General features: G+C 43.3%; 1 protein-coding gene across 1 annotated transcript; it reads left to right on the top strand.

Moving 5' to 3' along the window:
* Positions 1–1,211: 1,211 nt before the first annotated feature.
* DIRAS2 (DIRAS family GTPase 2) lies at positions 1,212–20,903 on the top strand. The gene is made up of 2 exons (XM_035099904.2): positions 1,212–1,550; positions 20,185–20,903. The coding sequence occupies exon 2, from the start codon at positions 20,225–20,227 to the stop codon at positions 20,822–20,824; it is 600 nt and encodes a 199-aa protein (XP_034955795.1). The 5' UTR covers positions 1,212–1,550; positions 20,185–20,224; the 3' UTR covers positions 20,825–20,903.
* Positions 20,904–21,318: the final 415 nt, after the last annotated feature.

Below are 21,318 nucleotides of genomic sequence, written 5' to 3'. Positions count from 1 at the left end.
CTCTCTCTCTCTCTCTCTCTCTCTCTCTCTTTAAGACCTTGATAACAGGTAATTGTTGTTTATTTATTTAAAACATTTCTTACCCACGCTTCACTGCACAGTAATTCCGGAACAAATATATATAAAAAATAGTATACCTTTAGGCGCCAGGCAAAAATGTTCCTTTTTAACCAGGCCTTTGCTTGATTTGATTTACACCCTATGCCCTTGTAAAATGTTTTTTGGGGGGGGTATTGGTTTGTTGTTTTTATTTTATTATGTATTTTGTGGTTTTATATCTTGATTTTATTCTGTGGACTGCCCTGGATATAGGGCGGTATATAAATTCAATTAATAGTAGTAGTAGTAGTAGTAGTAGTAGTAGTAGTAATATTTCTTCTGATCCATTAATGTATTTATTTATTAAATTTAAAAGGTCTGAAAGGTAGGGAGTTGACAGCAACATTCCTTCAACAGAGTATCGACCACAGTCACGTTCTATGTAATCTCTAGAGGAATTGAGCCAAAAGTTATTGGAGGACATTTTCCCCCCCTGATTAAAATGTTGAAATATTCACTCTCACTCTCCCGCACACACTGGAAAAAGACTACATTGCAGCATTTTCTCCTATTCCCCCCCCCATTGCTCTGGGGCAGGAATTCTTTTCTTTCCCACAGTGCCCTGGGATCAAGGGCAGAATTGGGGATGCAAAATGGCGGCCACTTTTCTGCTACAGCTCCTACTGGTGCCACTTGCAGTGGCAGCAATAACAAACAAAAAAACAAACAAACAACCCATGTCAAAAAGAAACCTTTCGGAAAGAAGAAAGCTGCTCCACTGGAACTAAAACTGTTGGGGGGGGGACTCTTCTCCCCATGGAAAAACTCTGCGAAACAGTTCCCACCAATTTGTGCGCTCACAGAGGAAGCGGAGAATTTTGCGAGGCTGTTCTGTGCCCAACTCTACACTTCAGCCATGATATTGCCTGTGTGAGCTCTGTCAGGCTCAAGAAGCAGGGCTGCTCCTGCTGCATTTGGAGAGACGAACAAAACAAAACAAATAAAATGTAGTTTTGAATGATGCGAGCCCAATTGTACAACAGAGATGACCGTCGAGCAGAGATGCTCGAGTGGTGAATTTTTTTTTTACTAAGACCAAACCCAGCCCATCCCAAAGATGTGAGTTCCACATTTATTCAGTAGGTGGCAGTTAAAAGCTGAGATGAGATTTGCAGGCGCCATTTAGGTACTAATAGCAGCTGATGCAGCAGCCAGAGCCAGAGCGCCTGTGCCACAGAGAGGAGAGAGAGTAACTGGAGGGACAGAAGCATTAAACACGGCCCAGACATCCAGAGAGGAAGAGAGGGAGCTGGCATCCCAGTGAATAAAGCGCAAGAAACACCAGGATCACCAAAGAACAGCCACCCATTGGACATAAAGCAGAAGAGGGAAGAAGGAAGGATACAGAACTAAAAAACAGCCAGCTCCCAGCCTCGGCAGAAAGGCTCTTCTACCTCAGCTACTATGACAGGCAATAACTGAAGCATCTTTATCAGACTTATTCTTCTCAGGTAAGTCTCCTCCTTTTATTTTATTTTTTTTAAAAACTCTCTATAGAATGTTGCATAATGAGCAGGATGCACATTTCAACCCTGGCTGCTGCAGGCTACAATTTTCATCCGAAGGAAATGTGAGGAATGTTTTGACCCATCTGCCTACTGGAAAAGGGGTGTAAATAATACGAGATTGTTATGTTCTTTTAAAAAACAAACAAACCAGAGTGGAAACAGTGGGTGGAAACATTGTGGAATGCAAAAAGGGAGGAATACTAATGAGAGAGAACTTCCTAGCTCCGCATCTTTCAAAATATGCAGGTGGTACCTTTCAGGGCTAGATTCTCGTGGACCTTTCCTGTTTCTGAAAAATGAGATTGAGCCATGGCAAATGGATCTGACTCTTTTCGAAACCAAAGAGTAAGGCAGTGCAGGTTGGTAAGTTTTAAACAAATAGTCCCTGACGTGTTTTGAACAGAGATGGGTTGGTTCTCCTGCTTTAAACAGTTTGATCAATCTTCAGCCCCCAAACAAATCAAAACAAAGAACTGTTTAAGAAAATCAGTTATTTATTTTAGCTATACTTTCTGCATTATCTTAAAGCAAAATACATTAAGAGGTTAAGATTCACAAAGTGTTTTCTTTGTACTTTTGCAAGTCTATGTAGTTATTTTTTTAAATAGGAATGCACATGCTTATGCAAATATGAATTTATGCTTGTTTCCCATATAACCATATAGTTTGCAAGGTTGATTTTTGGAATTAAGCTTGCTTTATTTTATTTTTAAAGAATAGAATCATAGACTTGTAGGGTTTGAAGGAACCCTAAGGGCCATCTAGTCTAACCCCCTGCAATGCAGGCTCCTCTGAATTCAAAGAGATTTACTCCCAAGTTTACACGGAATTGCCGCCAGAATTTAGTTATGTGCATGGAGTATGGATTTCTGATGTTGTACAGGGGCCATGTTATAGCTCTATAAAACATATGAAAAAATGTTCCCACTGGAAGTATTGCAGCTCTAGAAAGTGCTTCACCTTTATCCAGCTGAATTTAGCACATACTGGCACCTTTTCTTGTATAACTGCTTAATGTCACATTTAGCCCCACACAAGCTGTGAATAATTATTAAATAGATTTGTCTGGAAAGCTGTGCTTGTTGTGGTTCAAGAAACTGCAGCTGTAAGGCAAGTAAGGGAGAAATGACATAATGATGCATGGTCCATAGATCCCATAGATTTGGAGCGTTGGAAGGGACCCTGAGGGTCATCTAGTCCAACCCCCTGCAGTGCAGGGGTCTTTTTGCCCAATGTGGGGCTCGAACCCATGTCACAGAGATTAAGAGTTGCATGCTCTACAAACTGAGCCACGAATGGTGTAGAGAAAGTGGCCAGAAATACTCCCCCGCCCGCTTCTCGTAATACCAGAATCCTACGGTCATTCAATGAAGATAACTTCTGGAAGCTTAATGACCAATAAAAGGAAGTACTTATTTCCACAGTGTATTGTTAACCTGTGAAATTACTTCCCACCAACTTGGACAGCTTTCAAAAGGGGTTAGTCAATTTCATAGAAGTTAGGGCTAGTCTAAATGTCTCTAAATGGATACTAGTCTAAATTCCAGTGACGGAATCCTAGCCATTTCCCTTGTGTCCTGCTTAGTTAGCTTCCCATAGGAATCTCATTGACCATTGGGAAACAGGAATTAGATGGGCTGTTGGGCTGATCTAGTGGAATTCCTCTTAGGTTCTTATGCTCATTTAAGAAAGAAAATCTTTCCCAGATTTTTTTAAAAAATCCAGCCCAACCGAACTGAAACACAATTATCTGTGGACATTTAATCAGCTGGATTTCATCACCTGACACCGCAGATTTAGTCAGCAGAACTCTTCTAATTCCCATGACAGCCGTTGCTACTTCTCAATTTAAGGTGGAATCAATATTTAGTTTTCAAATGAAGTCAGAAAAAAAGAACAGGGAAAATTGGTTCACTCAACCACCAGCAGATTAGTTAGAAAAACTTCCTAAATACAAGAGCATTCCAGCAATGGAATAAACTTAGGGTGGTTGTGACATCTTCTTTCATGGAAACTTTCACAAAAAAACATTGTTAGTAAGGTGGGTCAGACCATGGCTCTGTCCTGGCCTGCATTCTGCTTCCACCATCAAGCAACCAGATGCCCAGGTGTGCTCAGAATATGACAGTAGTGGCTTTCCTGTGTTGTGTATATCCAGCATTTGGCTTTGAGGTGTATTAAAAAATTGGAGAACTCTCGCTTCTGGTATGCGGAAAGATCTTCTTGCAGGGTACTGGGCTGGAGAAGCCATGGGAGATCAATCCAACTTTGTGATTCTGTACACGTGAGGATGAAAGATCTTGGCGCACGTTTGGCCTTAGCTTCATTTGAGTTCTTTCTGTGCACCATGTGCTCAGATACGTCATATTTTGTTGTTGGCATCTGCCTCAGGAGACAATGGAGGAGTGTGCCTTTGCGGGTGAACTCAAACCACTGGAGAGTTACAGCGCCTGCTGTGGCTGTAAGGTGTTAAAGGTTTCACAACTGCATTTATTGACAGAAGGTCTTTAGCTCAGGGGTAAAGCACCTGATCTGTATGGGAAACATCCCAGGCTCATTCTCTGGAACCCCCAATTTAAATTATCAGGTAAGAGATGATGTGAAAGACCTCTGTTGATGTTAGGATACTGTCAGCGGCACCTGGCTGGTTGCCCAGGGAAGTATAAAGACAAGGGAAAGTTTCTTACAGTCCATTTTTATTTCAAACTTTAAGGAGAGAGGCTATAGATCCCAGCCTCTTGGATAATGGTGTTGTCCCGAGTGCATCTCCACACACACACCCGTCTCTCCCATTTCCTCATTTGTCATCATCATCATCTTCTCTACGGGTGCTGCTAAGTGCCCTCTGTCTTTGAGCTCTTTGCTCTCCTACTTTTAAGGGTCACCAGGTTCTGGGAGATGGTGGGTCTAGAATGTTTTCTAGTGACAACATGTCAGCCAGCTGCCGCTCAGGATAGGGAGGCGGTCTCCACCACTCCTCCCAGTCCCTGACAGTTGAAGAGTCTGGGGCCCACTGCATAAATGGGCAAACAATATGACCTGGTCTTAAGCAGTTTCCTAGCTTCCTATTGCATTCCCCTCTCCAGCACTGGTAGGTCATAAGGTATGGAACCTGCTTTCCACTGGAAGTCTGTTTATTTTATTTTATTTTATTCCCTAAAGCATTTTTCCCTTGGTTCAGGCAGGTGTGTTGCAGAAACACCATTTATGACATTTAATTTCCATTTCTGAAATTCTGTTTGTTTTCTTTTAAACCATGGCTCATAGAAGACTGTATTTTTTCCCCTGTGTGTTACAAAAGAAAATAAAACCATGTATATTTCCAGTATGGTCTTATTCCAGTGGTGAAATGAGTCGCAGTCACACTAATAGTGTCTGCTTGGATGCCCAAACAATTTCCCTAGCTTCCAAAATACACATTTTAGCAAAAGATGCCCATTATAAAATCTATGACACTCAACTGAGTCACCAAGGCAATTTAAAATAATTTGGGCAAACAATTAGCTACTTTCTAGCACCACAATATAGTTTCCTTTGGTTCAAGGCTGATTTAAATTATCTTATTCTGATGGCTAGAAACAGTGACCGTTTCTTCTAAATTGAGCCCTCCAACATATAATAATAAATTTAACCTAGAAACAAGAATGTCATTATTTAAATGAGGGTACTGTTTTTCTTGCACTTGCTGATACACATCAGCCAGGAGCCAAGGAATATAAAGAGTTAGTGAAATTTGGGAGGGAAAGGATGCCAGATTCCATCTTCTACATTCCTTAACTGAGATGCTGTCAGCACATTCTGGAAACCCCGGTAATCCAATAGACGTTGCATTAAAGCAGCAGGGGGAGATTTTGTGTCAGAATGACTAGTGAATACTACAGTGCTAGCATCCTTCCCTCTTCTTAAGATGGATGTTCCATAAAGCAACAGCATGGGTGAAAGCACATCAATTTCCAGGTTGCATAAGGTTCTTTCCACTAATGCTCAGCGGCTCTGACTGAAAATCAATGCTAGGCAGTAATGAGACTCGCCGAATTGCATGATTGTTTCTTTGCTTTCCCCCTTTTGAATTGAACTTACATCTTGTCATTGGAAAATGATGATAATTTCAGGGATAAAACCTCATAGCATCAGCCCTTTCCTGGATTCTTCAGATGACTCTATTGCTCTTAACAGGCACTAGCCCAGACGTTAACTTTCACACGTTATCATAAAAAGGACAAAAGACTCCCAAGATTAATTTTGAACATTAGGGTGACTATATTATAATTGCAATTTATAAAATAATTTTTTATAAATTGACTTTTATAAATATCTGACTTTTAGAAGACATCTGAAGGCAACCCTGTTTAGGGAAGTTTTTAATGTTTGATTTTTAAAAAATATTCTGTTGGGAGCCGCCCAGAGTGGCTGGGGAGACCCAGTCAGATGGGCGGGGTATAAATAATAAAGTATTATTATTATTGCCCATTTGAATCCATAAACCAAAATACTCACGTCCGTGTGTTTATTATCCAGTTGGGAACTGCTGGGCACGGGGCCTTGGCATGCAATAGATCTTGCCTTTTGCAGAGAGGAGATTACAGAAGGTGGTCCTGGGGGAACACCTGCTTGAGATCCTGCAAAATTCCTTCTTGTCCTCTCTACTAGTTTGATTGATTGATGAGTATTTCTCAACCACTCAATATTTAGGGCAATGATAAAGCAGCATCTAAATGAAACCACTAAGGGGGATGGGATTATCTAGAGATTTGGAGTTAGTTGTCAGCAACATGCTGGTGACATGTAGCTCCATAATCTCCTTTTCTTCTCAGCCCATAGAGGCTGTGGAAGTTCTCAACCATTCTCTGAAATGGGCTGGATGGGGGTGAACAAGTAGAAACTTAAGTGTCCCTGATTATGAAGACAGCTGGTCTAGTGATAGAATATCTGCCTGCTCTGGAAAAGATTCCACTCTTCTTGAAATATGAAGTTTAAAGTTGAAATATATAAAAAAATTGTCCAGTAGCACCTTAGAGACCAAATAAGTTTGTTCTTGGTATAAGCCTATATACCTGAATCTATGAAGTTTACGGTTTGGGAGTGTACTGAACTGGCACTGTTCCTAGATGGTCGAGACAAGTGGTGTCTGAGATTATCATAACTTTTGCTCATCTTATGCCGGTGTGGCAAATGGGTCCATTTCTAGAGAGAGAAGACTTGGCTACAGTCAACACATGGCTTGGTTACATCTAGAATACATTCCTGTAGTGTATGTTGACACAAATTCTGCATATATATTAAAGGTGCAAGAGCCCTGAATGCTTTTTGCATCTGACTGTCCTAGTTCAATCTGGCACTGAAAGTAAAGACTGTAATATTCTGCACCAGTCAAAGCAAGAATTCTAAGCCTGGGTGCCACCACCACAAAGGCCCTGTCTGTCAGGCTTCAGGGAATTGGCTTCCTTCCCCATAGCAGTAAATAAGAAGAGATCAAATGAAAGGAACGTCTTACCCAGGCATCCCTAAACTGCGGCCCTCCAGATGTTTTGGCCTACAACTCCCATGAACCCTAGCTATCAGGACCAGTGGTCAGGGTTGATGAGAACTGTAGTCCAAAACATCTGGAGGGCCAAAGTTTGGAGATGCCTGGTATTACCAGTTAGATCAGGCACCCCCAAACTTTGGCCCTCCAGATGTTTTGGACTACAATTCCCATCTTCCCCGACCACTGGTCCTGTTAGCTAGGGATCATGGGAGTTGTAGGCCAAAACATCTGGAGGGCCGCAGTTTGGGGATGCCTGAGTTAGATTCTTTAATAATCTCAGGGAGAGAGAAAAAGAACATGTCTACTAGAAATGGCGGCGCTCCCAATTAAGTCTTACTCCCCCCACTCCATACCTATTAATCGACATCACTTCTACATCTTGTTATCTAAACTTGTACCCTCTGTACTTTCTATTCTAACACTTTCTGAGCTCTCTGTATCTTTGGAGAAGGGGGGTGAATGCAAACCATTATTCCAAATCTATACTGTCCTCCTGCTCCTGGGAAGATTCAGGATCAGGATCGGGTGGGGGTTGGGGGGGGTGGCTCCCACCATTCCTCCTTAGTGCACCCCCCTTTAGCACGGTCCCTGACACTGTTTGACATAATCACCTGTCTCTTTTCTGTTGGTGGAGGTATCCAGAGAATTGTCTCTGAGGAGAATCTTAATATCTTGGTTGATCATAGTGTGACAAATTGGTACTCCTCTAAGTATGATAGACCAACTTTGTGAAGGGTTGTCTAGTCTTGAAGTGTGTGAGGAGGCGAAAGAAAATTAATACAAACCACGTAATATCTGCAGGTGCCCCATCCACATTTAATGGGTGCATCCGAAACTCTGAACGTGGTTCAAGAGGAGCTCCATAGACTTGGCCAGTTCCCAAAATGTACTTCATAACAACTGGTACTGAATTTGTAGTATTTTGGTTTTGATCTGTTGACCACAGTATCAAAATGATTGACAAGGGCAGCAAGCATTTTCCTCTGTGGATGTGGCTTCCTTGCAACAGAATTTTCAGCTCGTTTCAGGAAGAGAAAAGGGCATCTAGTTTGTAACTAGACTACAAAGGTAAAGGTAAAGGGACCCCTGACAGTTAGGTCCAGTCGCGGATGACTCTGGAGTTGCGGCTCTCATCTCGCTTTACTGGCCGAGGGAGCCGGCGTACAGCTTACGGGTCATGTGGCCAGCATGACTAAGCCGCTTCTGGTTCACCAGAGCAGCGCACAGAAATGCCGTTTACCTTATCTACTTGCACTTTGACATGCTTTCGAACTGCTAGGATAGCAGGAGCAGGGACCAAACAACGGGAGCTCACCCCATCACGGGGATTCGAACCACTGACCTTCTGATCAGCAAGCCCTAGGCTCTGTGGTTTAACCCACAGCGCTACCTGCGTCCCTGTAACTGGACTATATTTTATTGCAAATGCAGCATCTAAATTACCGGTATACCGAAATTTACCCGATACATTTTAAGCATCAAATGCATTTTCCATGTAGACCCGCACAGAATTCATATTGTTTTTAGAAGATGGTTTGGGTGGATGTTGTCAGCTACTGGTATGAATACTTCATCCTCTGTGATTAAACTTAGCTCAGCTGGAAATACAGAACACCAGAACTGATTGTTCTCTTGCTACTTAGCCCTTCAAAATAGCAATATTAATGACTGCTCATTGAAAACATGCCAGCTGCTTTGCTTAATCAGAAATGAAGCCCTGTGATCAATGAATGATGGACTAGTTAGGCTATTCCTCTCTGCCATTTGTATGTGATGACACAATGTAGAGTAGTTGTTTGGCCTCTGAGAATGCTGCTGTCAGTATTTATTGGTACAATTGTGATATATTTCACAGCATCTAATAAGAGGCCCTAAACAGATAATCAAATTCTTTGTATCAGGGTATCCTTATATCTCAGCGCACCCGCCCAACAGATACCTGTCCAGATGCTCTTCAGAAGCCCCCAATGACCAAAGCAGATGTGAAATTAATGGTGTGACTACATTCAACATTGATGTGCCTTTAAGGCATGTGTGAGATTCTTTAAAACTGACCAGTTGGACAAGGGTATAACCTTGCCTCTCCCAGACCTAGACCATGCCCAGTGGTGGACTCTAGAAAGTTCTCCTGGCCATGGTACCCTCCTCATTCATGCCAGTTTCCTGAAAGCACAGAAGTACCCCCAAACCCAGGGGGGTGCTTCATGTCCAGACACCCAACTCAGGAGCTGGCAAGTCTTAAAGCCCCCTGCCAATTATCACGTGAGGTTCCTGGATATGATGAATGTTGTAGGGTGACCTTTAACCTTGGTCAACACCCTACCAACCATTACATATGCCGACAAGTTCTGGCATTTGTAATCAATAAAGTTGTGGCCCAATTTAATCCCAATATTGCTACTCTGTGACTTATTCTAGGATTGTGTGAGGGCCACCCCCACCCGCTGCCTGTGCTTCATTGCGCCTGGGTGCGCATAACAAAAACCACAGAACTATATTCATGTGCTGAACATCACATCTAGCTTGTGGTAGGAGATCCCACAAGGTCTCTAAGTGCTTAGTTGTAGTGTCAAACCATCCCCTTATACTTCAATGTTCCTTGTGATTTCAAATCTCTATCCCTCCTGTTTAAATGTCCTTGACCTATTCTTTGAGGACTCTACAAACAGTTCAGAATCAGAACAGACAGTCAGAACAGTCAACCACTGAGTGCCCGAACATGCAGCAAGCTAAAACAATCTGATTTAGGCCCCACTGCAAGGGAGAAGAAAATAAAGGCAGGAATTGGTTCTGAACTGGTACAGGAGGACCGTTAAAATTTTTTGCTTTTTATGAAAATATGTTTATGTCCTGATCTTGCAACCAGCTGCGAGTGACCATCTGAAAATTGAGGTTAAGGTTGAATCCTGATGAGACAGAAGGATTGTTTTTGGGGTCAGGGGGCGAGCAGGTGTGGAGGACTCCCTGGTCCTAAATGGGGTAACTGTGCCCCTGAAAGACCAGGTGCACAGCCTGGGAGTCATTTTGGACTTACAGCTGTCCATGGAGGCACAGGTTAATTCTGTGTCCAGGGCAGGTGTCTACCAGCTCCATCTGGTACGCAGGCTGAGACCCTACCTGCCCGCAGACTGTCTCACCAGAGTGGTCTAGTTATCTCCCGCTTGGACTACTGCAATGTACTCTACATGGGGCTACCTTTGAAGGTGACTCGGAAACTACAACTAATCCAGAATGCGGCTGCCAGACTGGTGACTGGGAGTAGCCACCAGGACCATATAATACTAGTCCTAAAAGACCTACATTGGCTCCCAGTACGTTTCTGAGCACAATTCAGAGTGTTGGTGCTAACTTTTAAGCCCTAAACAGCCTTGGCCCAATATACCTGAAGGAGCGTCTCCACCCCCATTGTTCTGCCCAGACACTGAGGTCCTACTCCGAGGGCCTTCTGCCGGTTCCCTCCCTGCGAAAAGTGAGGTTAAAAAGGAACCAGGCAAAGGGCATTCTCTGCAGTGGCACCTGCCCTGTGTAATGCCCTCCCATCAGATGTCAGGGAAATAAACAACTTTTAGAAGACATCTGAAGGCAACCCTGTATCGGGATTTTTTTAAAAAAAATATCTAATGTTTAACATTTTTTTTAATCTGCTGTAAGCCGCTCAGAGTGGAAAACCAGCCAGATGGGCGGGTTATAAACAAACAAACAAACAAACAAACAAACAAATTATTAGAATCATACGGTGGTCCAAAGCCATGTTTCTAATTAACATACCACTTTGGGCACAATTGCATGCATGCATCTGTCTTGCACTCTGGTGTCTCAGGGTTTCTGAATGAGGCCTCATGGGTTTGGTTCTTTATTTTAAAATGATACATGGAACACTAACATCTCCTAACTTGCGGCATTTCTGCAGGGACTCTTAAGTGCATTTCCAGACAATTCTAATTTTGAACAGAAGCTTAATGGTGCCCACCCCTAAATGCAGGAAGCTACTGTTTGGACACACCTTTAGGAAAGCAAACTATTAACGATGGCCTTCTTCTTTATGGCACTTAAGGGTAGTCTGTAATGAGTTTCCATCAACTTATTGAGATTACTTAGCAAGGCTCCTAAAATTCAAAAGCAAAGACTGGCCTGATTATCGTGCCACTGCAATAATGGCACCACTGATGCACTAAGAAGAGGGAATGTGTGTTCTCTTAAGCAACAGTGTGCAAAATCCATTAGGAGCTGTCCATAGAAATATCAAATAAACTTGCTATTTAGCACCACTTAAACGATCACCGAAGCAAAAGAATCCTATTGTTTTAAAAACAATATGACCCCTGAAAATATATAATAAGCCACCAGTATGTGATGAGTACGTGATGCAACAGATGTTTCTATTCTCTGTGCTACACGGCATGAGATCATCACTTCTGCCGTATTATAATCTCTTGTATTCTCTAGTGTCAATTGTCCATCCGTTCAGGGTACTTCGAAAACTTGGAGAAGATTGGTAGACTCTAATGTTCATTAAATTGCTTACGAAATCATCTCCTCTACCAGCAGACAAGTAGCAAAGAAACCCTCTCTGAAGTAACTAGTTCTAGGATCTTATTGAGGATGCCGCAGTGTTGGACAGAAAGGGAGTAACAATTTTTGTTTGCTCAGGGGAAAAAACCTCAAACGGAGACTTTTCATTAGATCAGTCATTTTGTGCTTTACAGCTAAATTTGGTGTGACTTGGCTTGGTCTGCAGTCCTGTACTTAAAATGCTTCACAAAATTCTTTGTGAATTATTAATCGTCCTGATTGAAATTCTGCATGAACACTCAGAGCCCGTCCTCCAGATGAAAAGACCCGCAAGGCAGGCTATCTCATACTTAGAAAAAAACTATGCTTTGCTTATAATCTTCCAACCCCCATCCTCTATATCAGGCATCCCCAAACTTCGGCCCTCCAGATGTTTTAGATTACAATTCCCATCTTCCCCGACCACCGGTTCTGTTAGCTAGGGATCATGGGAGTTGTAGGCTAAAACATCTGGAGGGCTGCAGTTTGGGGATGCCTGTATTTTATCCTTGGGGTGGGCAACTATTTGAAGTCCACCCAAAGGTGACTGTACCCTTGATAAAAGGTAAAGGTAAAGGTACCCCTGACCATTAGGTCCAGTCACAGACAACTCTGGGGTTGCGTCACTCATCTCGCTCTATAGTCCAAGGGAGCTGGCGTTTGTCCACAGACAGCTTCTGGGTCATGTGACCAGCATGACTAAGCCGCTTCTGGTGAACCAGAGCAGCGCACGGAAATGCCGTTTACCTTCTCACCGGAGCGGTACCTATTTATCTATATGCAATTTGACGTGCTTTTCAACTGCTAGGTGGCCAGGAGCTGGGACCATGCAACGGGAGCTCACCCCATCGTGGTGATTTGAACCACTGACCTTCCGATCGGCAAGCCCAAGGCTCTGTGGTTTAGGCATGACTGTACCCTCAATACATGTCCTTTATCCTTGTGTTCTGAAAACCTAGGGCAGTGTGCAAATTCTCTCGGGTGGGGATGGGGAACTTCAGATTTGGAGACTGAAGTAGATAAATAGGTAACGCTGTAGTAGGAAGTGGGCATCAGTACTTTATTACGGCCATAGGCCCATATCAAGATATCAACACAAAACAATGTACATCGTACAACAGAACAAAACAAAACAAAAGTAAACAAAATCAATTCCATTCATAAAAATCCTATCCCTATAAATATTATAAAATTACAATTACAAGGTACAAAATATCACTTAGATCATCTGGTCACCACTATAAATCAAACATTAGGGCAAAAAAATCAATAATCATAAAGTAACCCATTTTTCCTCTTGTAGGATAGAACTGCAATCAGGTATCTAGCTACAAGGAGTGATCTACTTGGCTCATTATCCTGTAACAGATATGTTAACTGGGATTCCGAAGTCTTATCCAACGTTTCAGATATTAAGGGGGATAAAAATCTGGTCCGAGGGACCATGTGCAAGGGGCAACAGAATAATATATGATGGAGGGATTCTATGGATCTGTTGTCACATGCACACAGAACTGAACTCTGGCCTTTCGAGAACCTATTATTCACAACATTGCAAGGAAAGACATTAAATCTTGCCTTAATAAAGGCAAACCTATGGGCCGCGACTGATAGGGATGTCAAATAAGATGGAATCTGCGGGGAGGGCACTATGCCGAGGTTCGATGGTGAACAGGTACCACTTCCCATTATGACATTTTGCTGGAGGTCCATCTCCTCTAGTTTTTGCTTGAGGGTTCTTTTAGCTGTGGCAAGGTCTAGTTTCAACAAGTCCGAAGGGGACAGTCCATAGGACACAATTTTATTATGGATCGTTTTTGCCCAGGGACTAGGAAACTCGTCTCGCCAAAGACATTGAATCAAATAATGATTCGGAAGCCTGTACCACAGAGACAGCCAATAGCATAGAATACGCCTCCAGAAAATAGTTTCTAGAGAGGAGATTTTTAATTCTAAGCGAATGGCTGAATTACTGACACACTGAGGCAGTTTTAATAGACGTCTCATGAATTGATTACTGTAGTAGGAAGGTAAATGGCATTTCTGTGCGCTCTGGTTTCCATTACGGTGTTCCGCTGCACCAGAAGCGGTTTAGTCCTGCTGGCCAGATGACCCGGAAAGCTGTCTGTGGACAAACGCCGTCTCCCTCAGCCTGAAAGTGAGATGAGCGCTGCAACCCCATAGTCGCCTTTGACTAGACTTAACCGTCCAGGGGTCCTTTACCTTTTTTTTACCACTGTACTGAGGTAAGGGTTGTATCCATTGCTTGGGCAACCTTTGCCTCTGGCCCAGCACAACCGCCCCCCTGCAAGGGAATGGGGGTCTTGGACTGGGAAAGCTTCTCAGCCCCTGCTCTACAGAGAACATTTGTGTTATCAATAGGGCTTTTGGGGGAGTCCAAAATAAAAGACATAACTTTTAGTCCCGGTTCTCTGGTCCCTGCAATTCTTCCAGCACTATTTTTACAGTCAATCGGCCTCTTTCTTCTTCCTAATAAATGTAATCAGAAGATTCCAAGGCAGTGTATAAAAGTATGAAAAACAGGCAAGACACCATATAAATAAACGATGGGTGATTGCCATACTCAGATCCACGGAAAAGTATTGACTTCAGTAATGGTCCTGCTCTGAGTATGACTGAATTGGATATTGCCTTGTATCTCTACTAGCCATACAGGAAGGTATAAACCAGGGGTCCCCAGACTTACCGCGCGGCGGGCCGGTGCCCGCCGCGCCGACCGCACGGTGGGCCGGAGGGTAGGTGAGTGCGCGCGCAGCGGGCCGGAGGGCGGGGGAGTGCGCGCCCGTGCGCATGCGCACACGCACACGGGCGGGAAAAAAATCGCCGAAAATCGCTTGTGCGCATGCGTATGGGCCTCCCCCGACCCGGAAGTGCACCAGAAATGACCTCTTCCGGGTCGGGAGAGGCCCATACGCATGCGCACAAGCGATTTTCGGCGATTTTTTGCCGATTTTTTAGATCGTCGCTGCGCCGCGCGCTGTGAGAGCGGGCGGCGGCAGCGGGCGGCGGGGGTCGTCGCGGGCCGGATTGGAAGGCCGATTGGGCCGCATCCGGCCCGGGGGCCGTAGTTTGGGGACCCCTGGTATAAACTGATCCTACAGAGTATCCCAAGTGTTTTCGTAGGTTGATCTTGCTCCCCATATCTGATGCTCTGCAGTTACCTCTTGCATGAAAAAAGAGCCTAAGTCAGTGAGAGGAATGCAATGATTTATTTTAAATCAGCCTGCTCAGGGGCTGTAATTAAACATTTCGTTAGAGAGATTCTTTAATCATTACTTATGCTCACTTATGATAATTTTATATTATAGTGATTTTTTTTAAAAAAAGAGAGAGAAACCTAGCTAATAAATTAGGGCTTTCCCTATCAGAGCCAGTTAATGTGAAAAGAGTTCCTAAGTAGCAGAGGCAATATATACACTGCAAGTCTTAATCCACATTACACGCCAAGTCAAGAGTATATATTAGCTTAAACTAAAAGGGACTCTTTCATGGAACAAATTCACTGGAGGTTTTTTTTTTTTTTTTACAGCAACCACCTGTCAAGATGTTGTAGTTGAGTATTTCCTGCATCAGCAGGGGGTTGAACACAGGTGGCGCTGTGGTCTAAACCACTGAGCCTCTTGGACTTGTCGACCAGAAGGCCGACGGTTCGAATCCCCGCGACGGAGTGAGCTCCTGTTGCTCTGTCCCACCTCCTGCCAACCTAGCAGTTTGAAAGCTCACCAGCGCAAGTAGATAAATAGGTACCGCTGCGGCGGGAAGGTAAACGGCATTTCCGTGCGTTCTGTTTTCCGTCACAGTGTTCCATTGTGCCAGAAGCAGTTTAGTCATGCTGGCCACATGACTTGGAAAGTTGTCTGTGGACAAACGCTCGGCCTAAAAGTTCGATGAGTGCCACTCCACACCTCACAGTCACCTTTGACTGGACTTAACCACAAAGGGGTCCTTTACCTTTACCTTGAACTAAAGGATATTTGAGTTCCCTTCCAAATCGGTGATTCTATGTGTTTTAAAATATCAATCATATCTGCATCTATTTGGATGCAAAAAAGGAGTATACTATGAATGCAATTCGACTTCGCTATTAAAAAATGTTTCATCTCCACAAGTATTGTAGCTTGCCAGATAGATATGTCCTCTGCTTTCCAGACCAACTGTTCTGGGGAGTTATATTGACCTCCAAAGTAATAATAATAATAATTTATTATTTCCCCAGCCACTCTGGGCAGCTTCCAACAGAAAAATGAAATAAAATAATCTATTAAACATCAAAAGCCTCCCTAAACAGGGCTGCCTTCAGATGTCTTCTAAAAATCTGGTAGCTGTTTTTCTCTTTGACATCTGATGGGAGGGCGTTCTACAGGGCGGGTGCCACCACCGAGAAGGCCCTCTGCCTGGTTCCCTGCATCTTGGTAATGGACCTCAGTGTCTGGGCAGAACGATGGGGGTGGAGACGCTCCTTCAGGTGTACTGGACCGAGGCCATTTAGGGCCAAGTAGGGTTGTCATACGTCCAGAATTTCCCAGACATATCTGGAATACTGCAGTTGGACGTAGTGTCCGGTTGGAAATCACCGGGGGGGGGGAGTCCGGGAAAATTTGGGTGTATGGCAACCCATGTTGGCAGTATCGTTTTTTTGTGATTTTCCTCAACAACTTTGCCAGAAAAAGGTCAACAACCTTTCTGTCCAGACTTTCATTGTTTGAAAAATGGCCACCGTAATCCAGAGCCAATCTTGGGGGGCATCGGGGGGAACAACATTGTGACCCTCTGTCTTTCTGCAAGGCTTCTGCTGACAGACTTCACTAGGTGAACCCCATCCTCTGTTTTTTTTAGATGATGCATGTATGTCACTGTTTCCCAACGTTGGGTCTTCAGCTGTTTTTGAACTGCAACTCCCATCTTCCCTAGCTAGCAAGACCAGTGGTCAGGGATGATGGGAATTGTGGTCTGAAAACAGCTGGAGACCCAAGTTTGGGAAACACTGATGTATGTAGTTCAGCAGTAGCATCATAAATGGGGTGTTAGGGAGAAGGTGCAATGTCTCTCCGAAAATGGCACATGCTGCCTGTGGTTTGTATAAATAGTTAAATCTTTAAAAATAAAAATGCTCCCCCCAATTATTATTATTTAGTTAAATGCATTTTTATTGAATTCATGTACAGTGGCACCTCGGGTTACAGATGTTTCAGGTTACAGACTCTGCTAACCCAGAAATAGTACCTTGGGTTAAGAACTTTACCTCAGGATGAAAACAGAAATTGCACGGCAGCAACAGGGCGGCAGCAGGAGGCCCCATTAGCTAAAGTGGTACCTCAGGTTAAGAACAGTTCCAGGTTAAGAACGGACCTCCAGAACGAATTAAGTTCTTAATCCGAGGTACCAGTGTAATCAATTAATTGACAAATCTTGCAGCCTCACTTCCCTTATTTAACTTTCTTTTTCCCAGGCAAAAATCTCAGTGATTAAGATGGCTACCAGAATCAATTTTCTGTTCCAGCACTTGCCAATTAAAATAAATGGTCAACAATTAAAATTAATGACAGCATGTTGCTCTTAAGTGATTTGGAATAATGAAAAGCCAAGGATCAAATTAAAAATCTTACATGAGAGTAAACGGGGGGTGAAGGAGGGATTTCAAATTCCAGATGGTACGGCTTCATCAGGGAGGTCTACCTGGTGGCTTTATTATATATTTTCAGGGGTCAAGTGAAAACATTCCTCTTCAACCAGGTCTTTGGCTGATTAATATTCTACAGCCTTTTAAATGTGTCTGTGGGAAGGGGGGGTTATTGTTATGTTTTGTTTTTCTTCTATTTATTTGTGCTTTTACCTTACATTTTCATCATGTCGACTGCCCTGAGATTTTTGGATGAAGGGTTGTATATAAATTTAATTTAATTACATTTAATTAATTAATGGTAATAAAAAGTTTCCTGTTGACATGGAAGACAACATTGCATAATTGCCCCTTTTTTAAGGGCAGATCTACCAGCAGATTAATGTATGGAAATGTGGTAGCAAAAATGCTCAACACAGAGAACCTTTAGGTCTCTTTAGTTACATGACTGACCTGGACAACAGACCTGGTCTGCATGTTTATTTCCATTTTTAAAAAATTACCTCACCACAACACCGTCATCCCCTTGGCTCTGTGCTATTCGTACCCAGCTTTGGCAAGCTCTGAAAATGCATTGTCCCATCTGCCTTGTTCTTTTAGCTGTAATCACGATTGCGACATTCTTCATCGTCATGGCTGTTCTTTACTGCTCTGCCTAAGCCATAGCCCTAGTTAGCAGCTGTCTCATAGATTTAGTCAGTGTTATCCTCTGGGGGGGAAATTCCTTCTAACTGCCTCCGCTCTTGTTTCTTCCTGTAGGCTGGATTGTGACACGAACTAGACGCCCACTTTCCCTTTGCCTTCTAGAGCCTTTTCTTATCCGTTCTCTTAGCATTTTCTCAGCCCACTTGTCTTTAACATTATACTCTAGGGAGTTCACACTTCGATTGGATATGAGAAACTGTAATGCCACCCCTGTTTTTCCATATTGTGCTGAGATATAACCCATTCTAATGGCTCAACGAGGCAGAATCTTGGCCTTTACTATACATTTTGAATCAGGCCCAGAATGCTTCCAGCTTTTCTGCATTGGGCTAGAGACAGAGAGAAATATCTCAATTTGGAAATTGGGGTGAAAGAGTTTTTCTCCTTTCGTTACTTACCGTAGTTCCTCCATGGCTTCCCTCTGATTTTACTTTCTCGAATTAATTGCAGGGTTGGAGCATGGGCCATAGCTGCCAAGTTATCCCTTTTTTTAAGGGATTTTCCCTTATGCTGAATAGGCTTCCTCGTGAGAAAAGGGAAAACTTGGCAGCTATGGCATGGGCGCTGCTTGCTCCTTCATTTTATTCGCATGTTCTCTGCCCCACTCTTTCCGTACACATCTACAAGTGTGCATGGATAAAATGCTGCGCGCACACAACGGGCACACAAAAGGCGTGCCCATATATACAGTATCTCGTTTTGCATGGTGGTGATTTACTGAGGCCTACTTGTGTTCTTGTGCATTGGCTTAACATTACAAAATAATATTGATACAACTGTGAATACAACCCTATCAAATGTGCTTTTTGGTTGCGGGTACACAGAGGCTATTTTTGCAGTGCTTTTTTTAGGGGGGATTGCGGAAGAAGATTAGCAGGAGAAATCCCATATTTAATAGGCCTAGGAATGGACATGAATGAATCCCATCAGCAGAAACCCTGTGCAAATACAACAGGGCTCTCTGCTCCCCTTGCCTCCCTGATCCCTTTCCCAAAACTGGCTTGGGAAACACCCCCCCCCCAAGAATAGCACACAGGGGTATGATGGGGTAATCATTTCAACGGGAAGCATTCGGGAATTCTCCCTTACACATAGAAAAGTGGTCTAGTATTGACTGTCATCTTAGCAGGAGCTGGCTGGCTTCTCTTGGAGAACCTTCACCCTTATTTATGAGCCACCCTTGCATTTCTGCATTTCAGGAAAGATGTGTGATCGGTGTAAACAGATAGAAGTTGGTGGGGTGGCGTGGCATGGTGGCAGTGCTCAACACTTGAGTGCTTCTGCCTGTTACCAACACGGGGAGGCAATGGGGAGCTTAGTGCCATGTCTCTACCTTCCCCACACCTGATCTCACAAATCATGCCAGACATGAGGCAGGTGGGTGTGGTTTGGGGGATACTGCTTGGCAGGCCAAATGTGGGGCAGAGTTTCCCCACTTCTGTTTGAAAAAGTAGAGCAAGTGCAAGATTTGACATCTTTCCGCAGGGCCTGCAAGATGGAGCTGTTCTGCCAGGCCTTTGGTCAGGGTTCAGCCTCACTCATTTCCTCTTTGTATAAGAACAAGCACGAAGGAGGTTCCCAGCCCGCTCATAGGTCCTTATAATATCAGTGGAAATAGTTGGTCTTGGCGAGTATTAACCGTTTTCAATTTTAACCTGAAGATTGTCCAGTTTTAATTTTAATTGTTTGAATTAATTGTGGGATGTATCTTAATTGATTGATCGCTTGTATTATGCATATCATCTTATTTATATGATGTTAGCCGCTCTGAGCCCGGCTTTGCCAGGGAGGGCGGGATACAAATAAGATATTATTATTATTATTATTATTATTATTATTATTATTATTATTATTATTATCCTCATCAATTCAGTGTTTGGAATGTGTCTGCTCCTCTCTGTGGGAATTTACCAATAACGAACACTTCCATTTTGCATGAGACTCGAAATCATAGAATGACAGTAAGTTATATAAGTTTATGGATCTGCTTTGTACAGAGAGATGGGCATCTAAAATTGAGATGAAAGAGCCTCATCATTCACACTGTGCAATAACATAGCTCATGTTTCCCATTTCTAGCATCCTGGCTTTATTTTGAACTATCCCCCCCACAAATTGTTAATAGATGATTTTTTATTTCTTCCCACACGCAGGTTTCTTTTCCTCGTTGAGCAGCGCAAAGCTTGAAAAACCATGCCTGAACAAAGCAATGATTATCGGGTGGTGGTGTTTGGAGCAGGAGGAGTTGGCAAGAGTTCCTTGGTCCTGAGATTTGTTAAAGGCACCTTCAGAGACAGTTACATCCCTACAATTGAAGACACCTACAGGCAGGTGATCAGCTGCGATAAGAGCATATGCACTTTGCAGATCACTGACACAACAGGGAGCCATCAGTTTCCTGCCATGCAGCGCTTGTCTATTTCCAAAGGACATGCTTTCATTTTGGTCTACTCAGTCACCAGCCGGCAGTCCTTGGAGGAACTCAAGCCTATCTACGAACAGATCTGCCAAATCAAAGGGGATATAGACAGCATTCCGATCATGCTGGTGGGGAACAAGAATGATGAGGATCACAACCGGGAGGTACAGACCAACGATGGAGAAGCGCTGGCCAAAAAGTGGAAGTGTGCCTTCATGGAGACCTCTGCCAAGATGAACCACAATGTGAAGGAGTTGTTCCAGGAGCTGCTGAACTTGGAAAAACGCAGGACTGTGAGCTTGCAGATTGACGGCAAGAAAAGCAAGCAGCAGAAAAGGAAAGAGAAGCTGAAAGGCAAATGTGTCATTATGTGAAAATAGCGCTATCCCGGAGCTGCCATCTAGACTCCGTCTTCTGACTGTACCATGTTTCAGACCTGTACACAATGGGGGGGGGGACAAACATGTGAGACTGTTTTATTAATAGCTGTTTTGAAAATATACCAGAAGTAAACAGTTGTGTGGAGTGAAAGCACTACCAACCTTTCAACCCTTTTATAAATTAGACATTTAACAGCAGCGGCAGCAAAGCAGTTACAAGAAGAACAGCGCTATCTCTTTTCGAGAGAAGAGAAAACGAAATACCCACAACTAAGTGCTCCCGCTGGTATCGTTGCCACTACGTAAAGATGAGGAGTTGTTAGTTTAAAATTTTATGCTTATGCTATATGTAGAATTAATGAATGATGTATTTATCTACCAAAATATATATTTGGAAGTAGAACTAAATTTAGGGTTAAGTTAACATACCTTTCCTGGATTGCAAGTTTCTTCTCTTACCCTGAATTGTGCTCTCTTCTTCTTCACAT

Source organism: Zootoca vivipara, chromosome 11, assembly GCF_963506605.1.
Source record: "Zootoca vivipara chromosome 11, rZooViv1.1, whole genome shotgun sequence".
NCBI lineage: Eukaryota > Metazoa > Chordata > Lepidosauria > Squamata > Lacertidae > Zootoca > Zootoca vivipara.
The sequence above is the reverse complement of the archived record's forward strand: the minus strand, read 5'-3'. Positions and strand labels throughout refer to the sequence as shown.

What these genes read in the sequence shown, in the direction of transcription:
- DIRAS2 (XM_035099904.2), top strand. Translation starts at nt 20,225, where the DNA reads ATGCCTGAACAAAGCAATGATTATCGGGTGGTGGTGTTTGGAGCAGGA.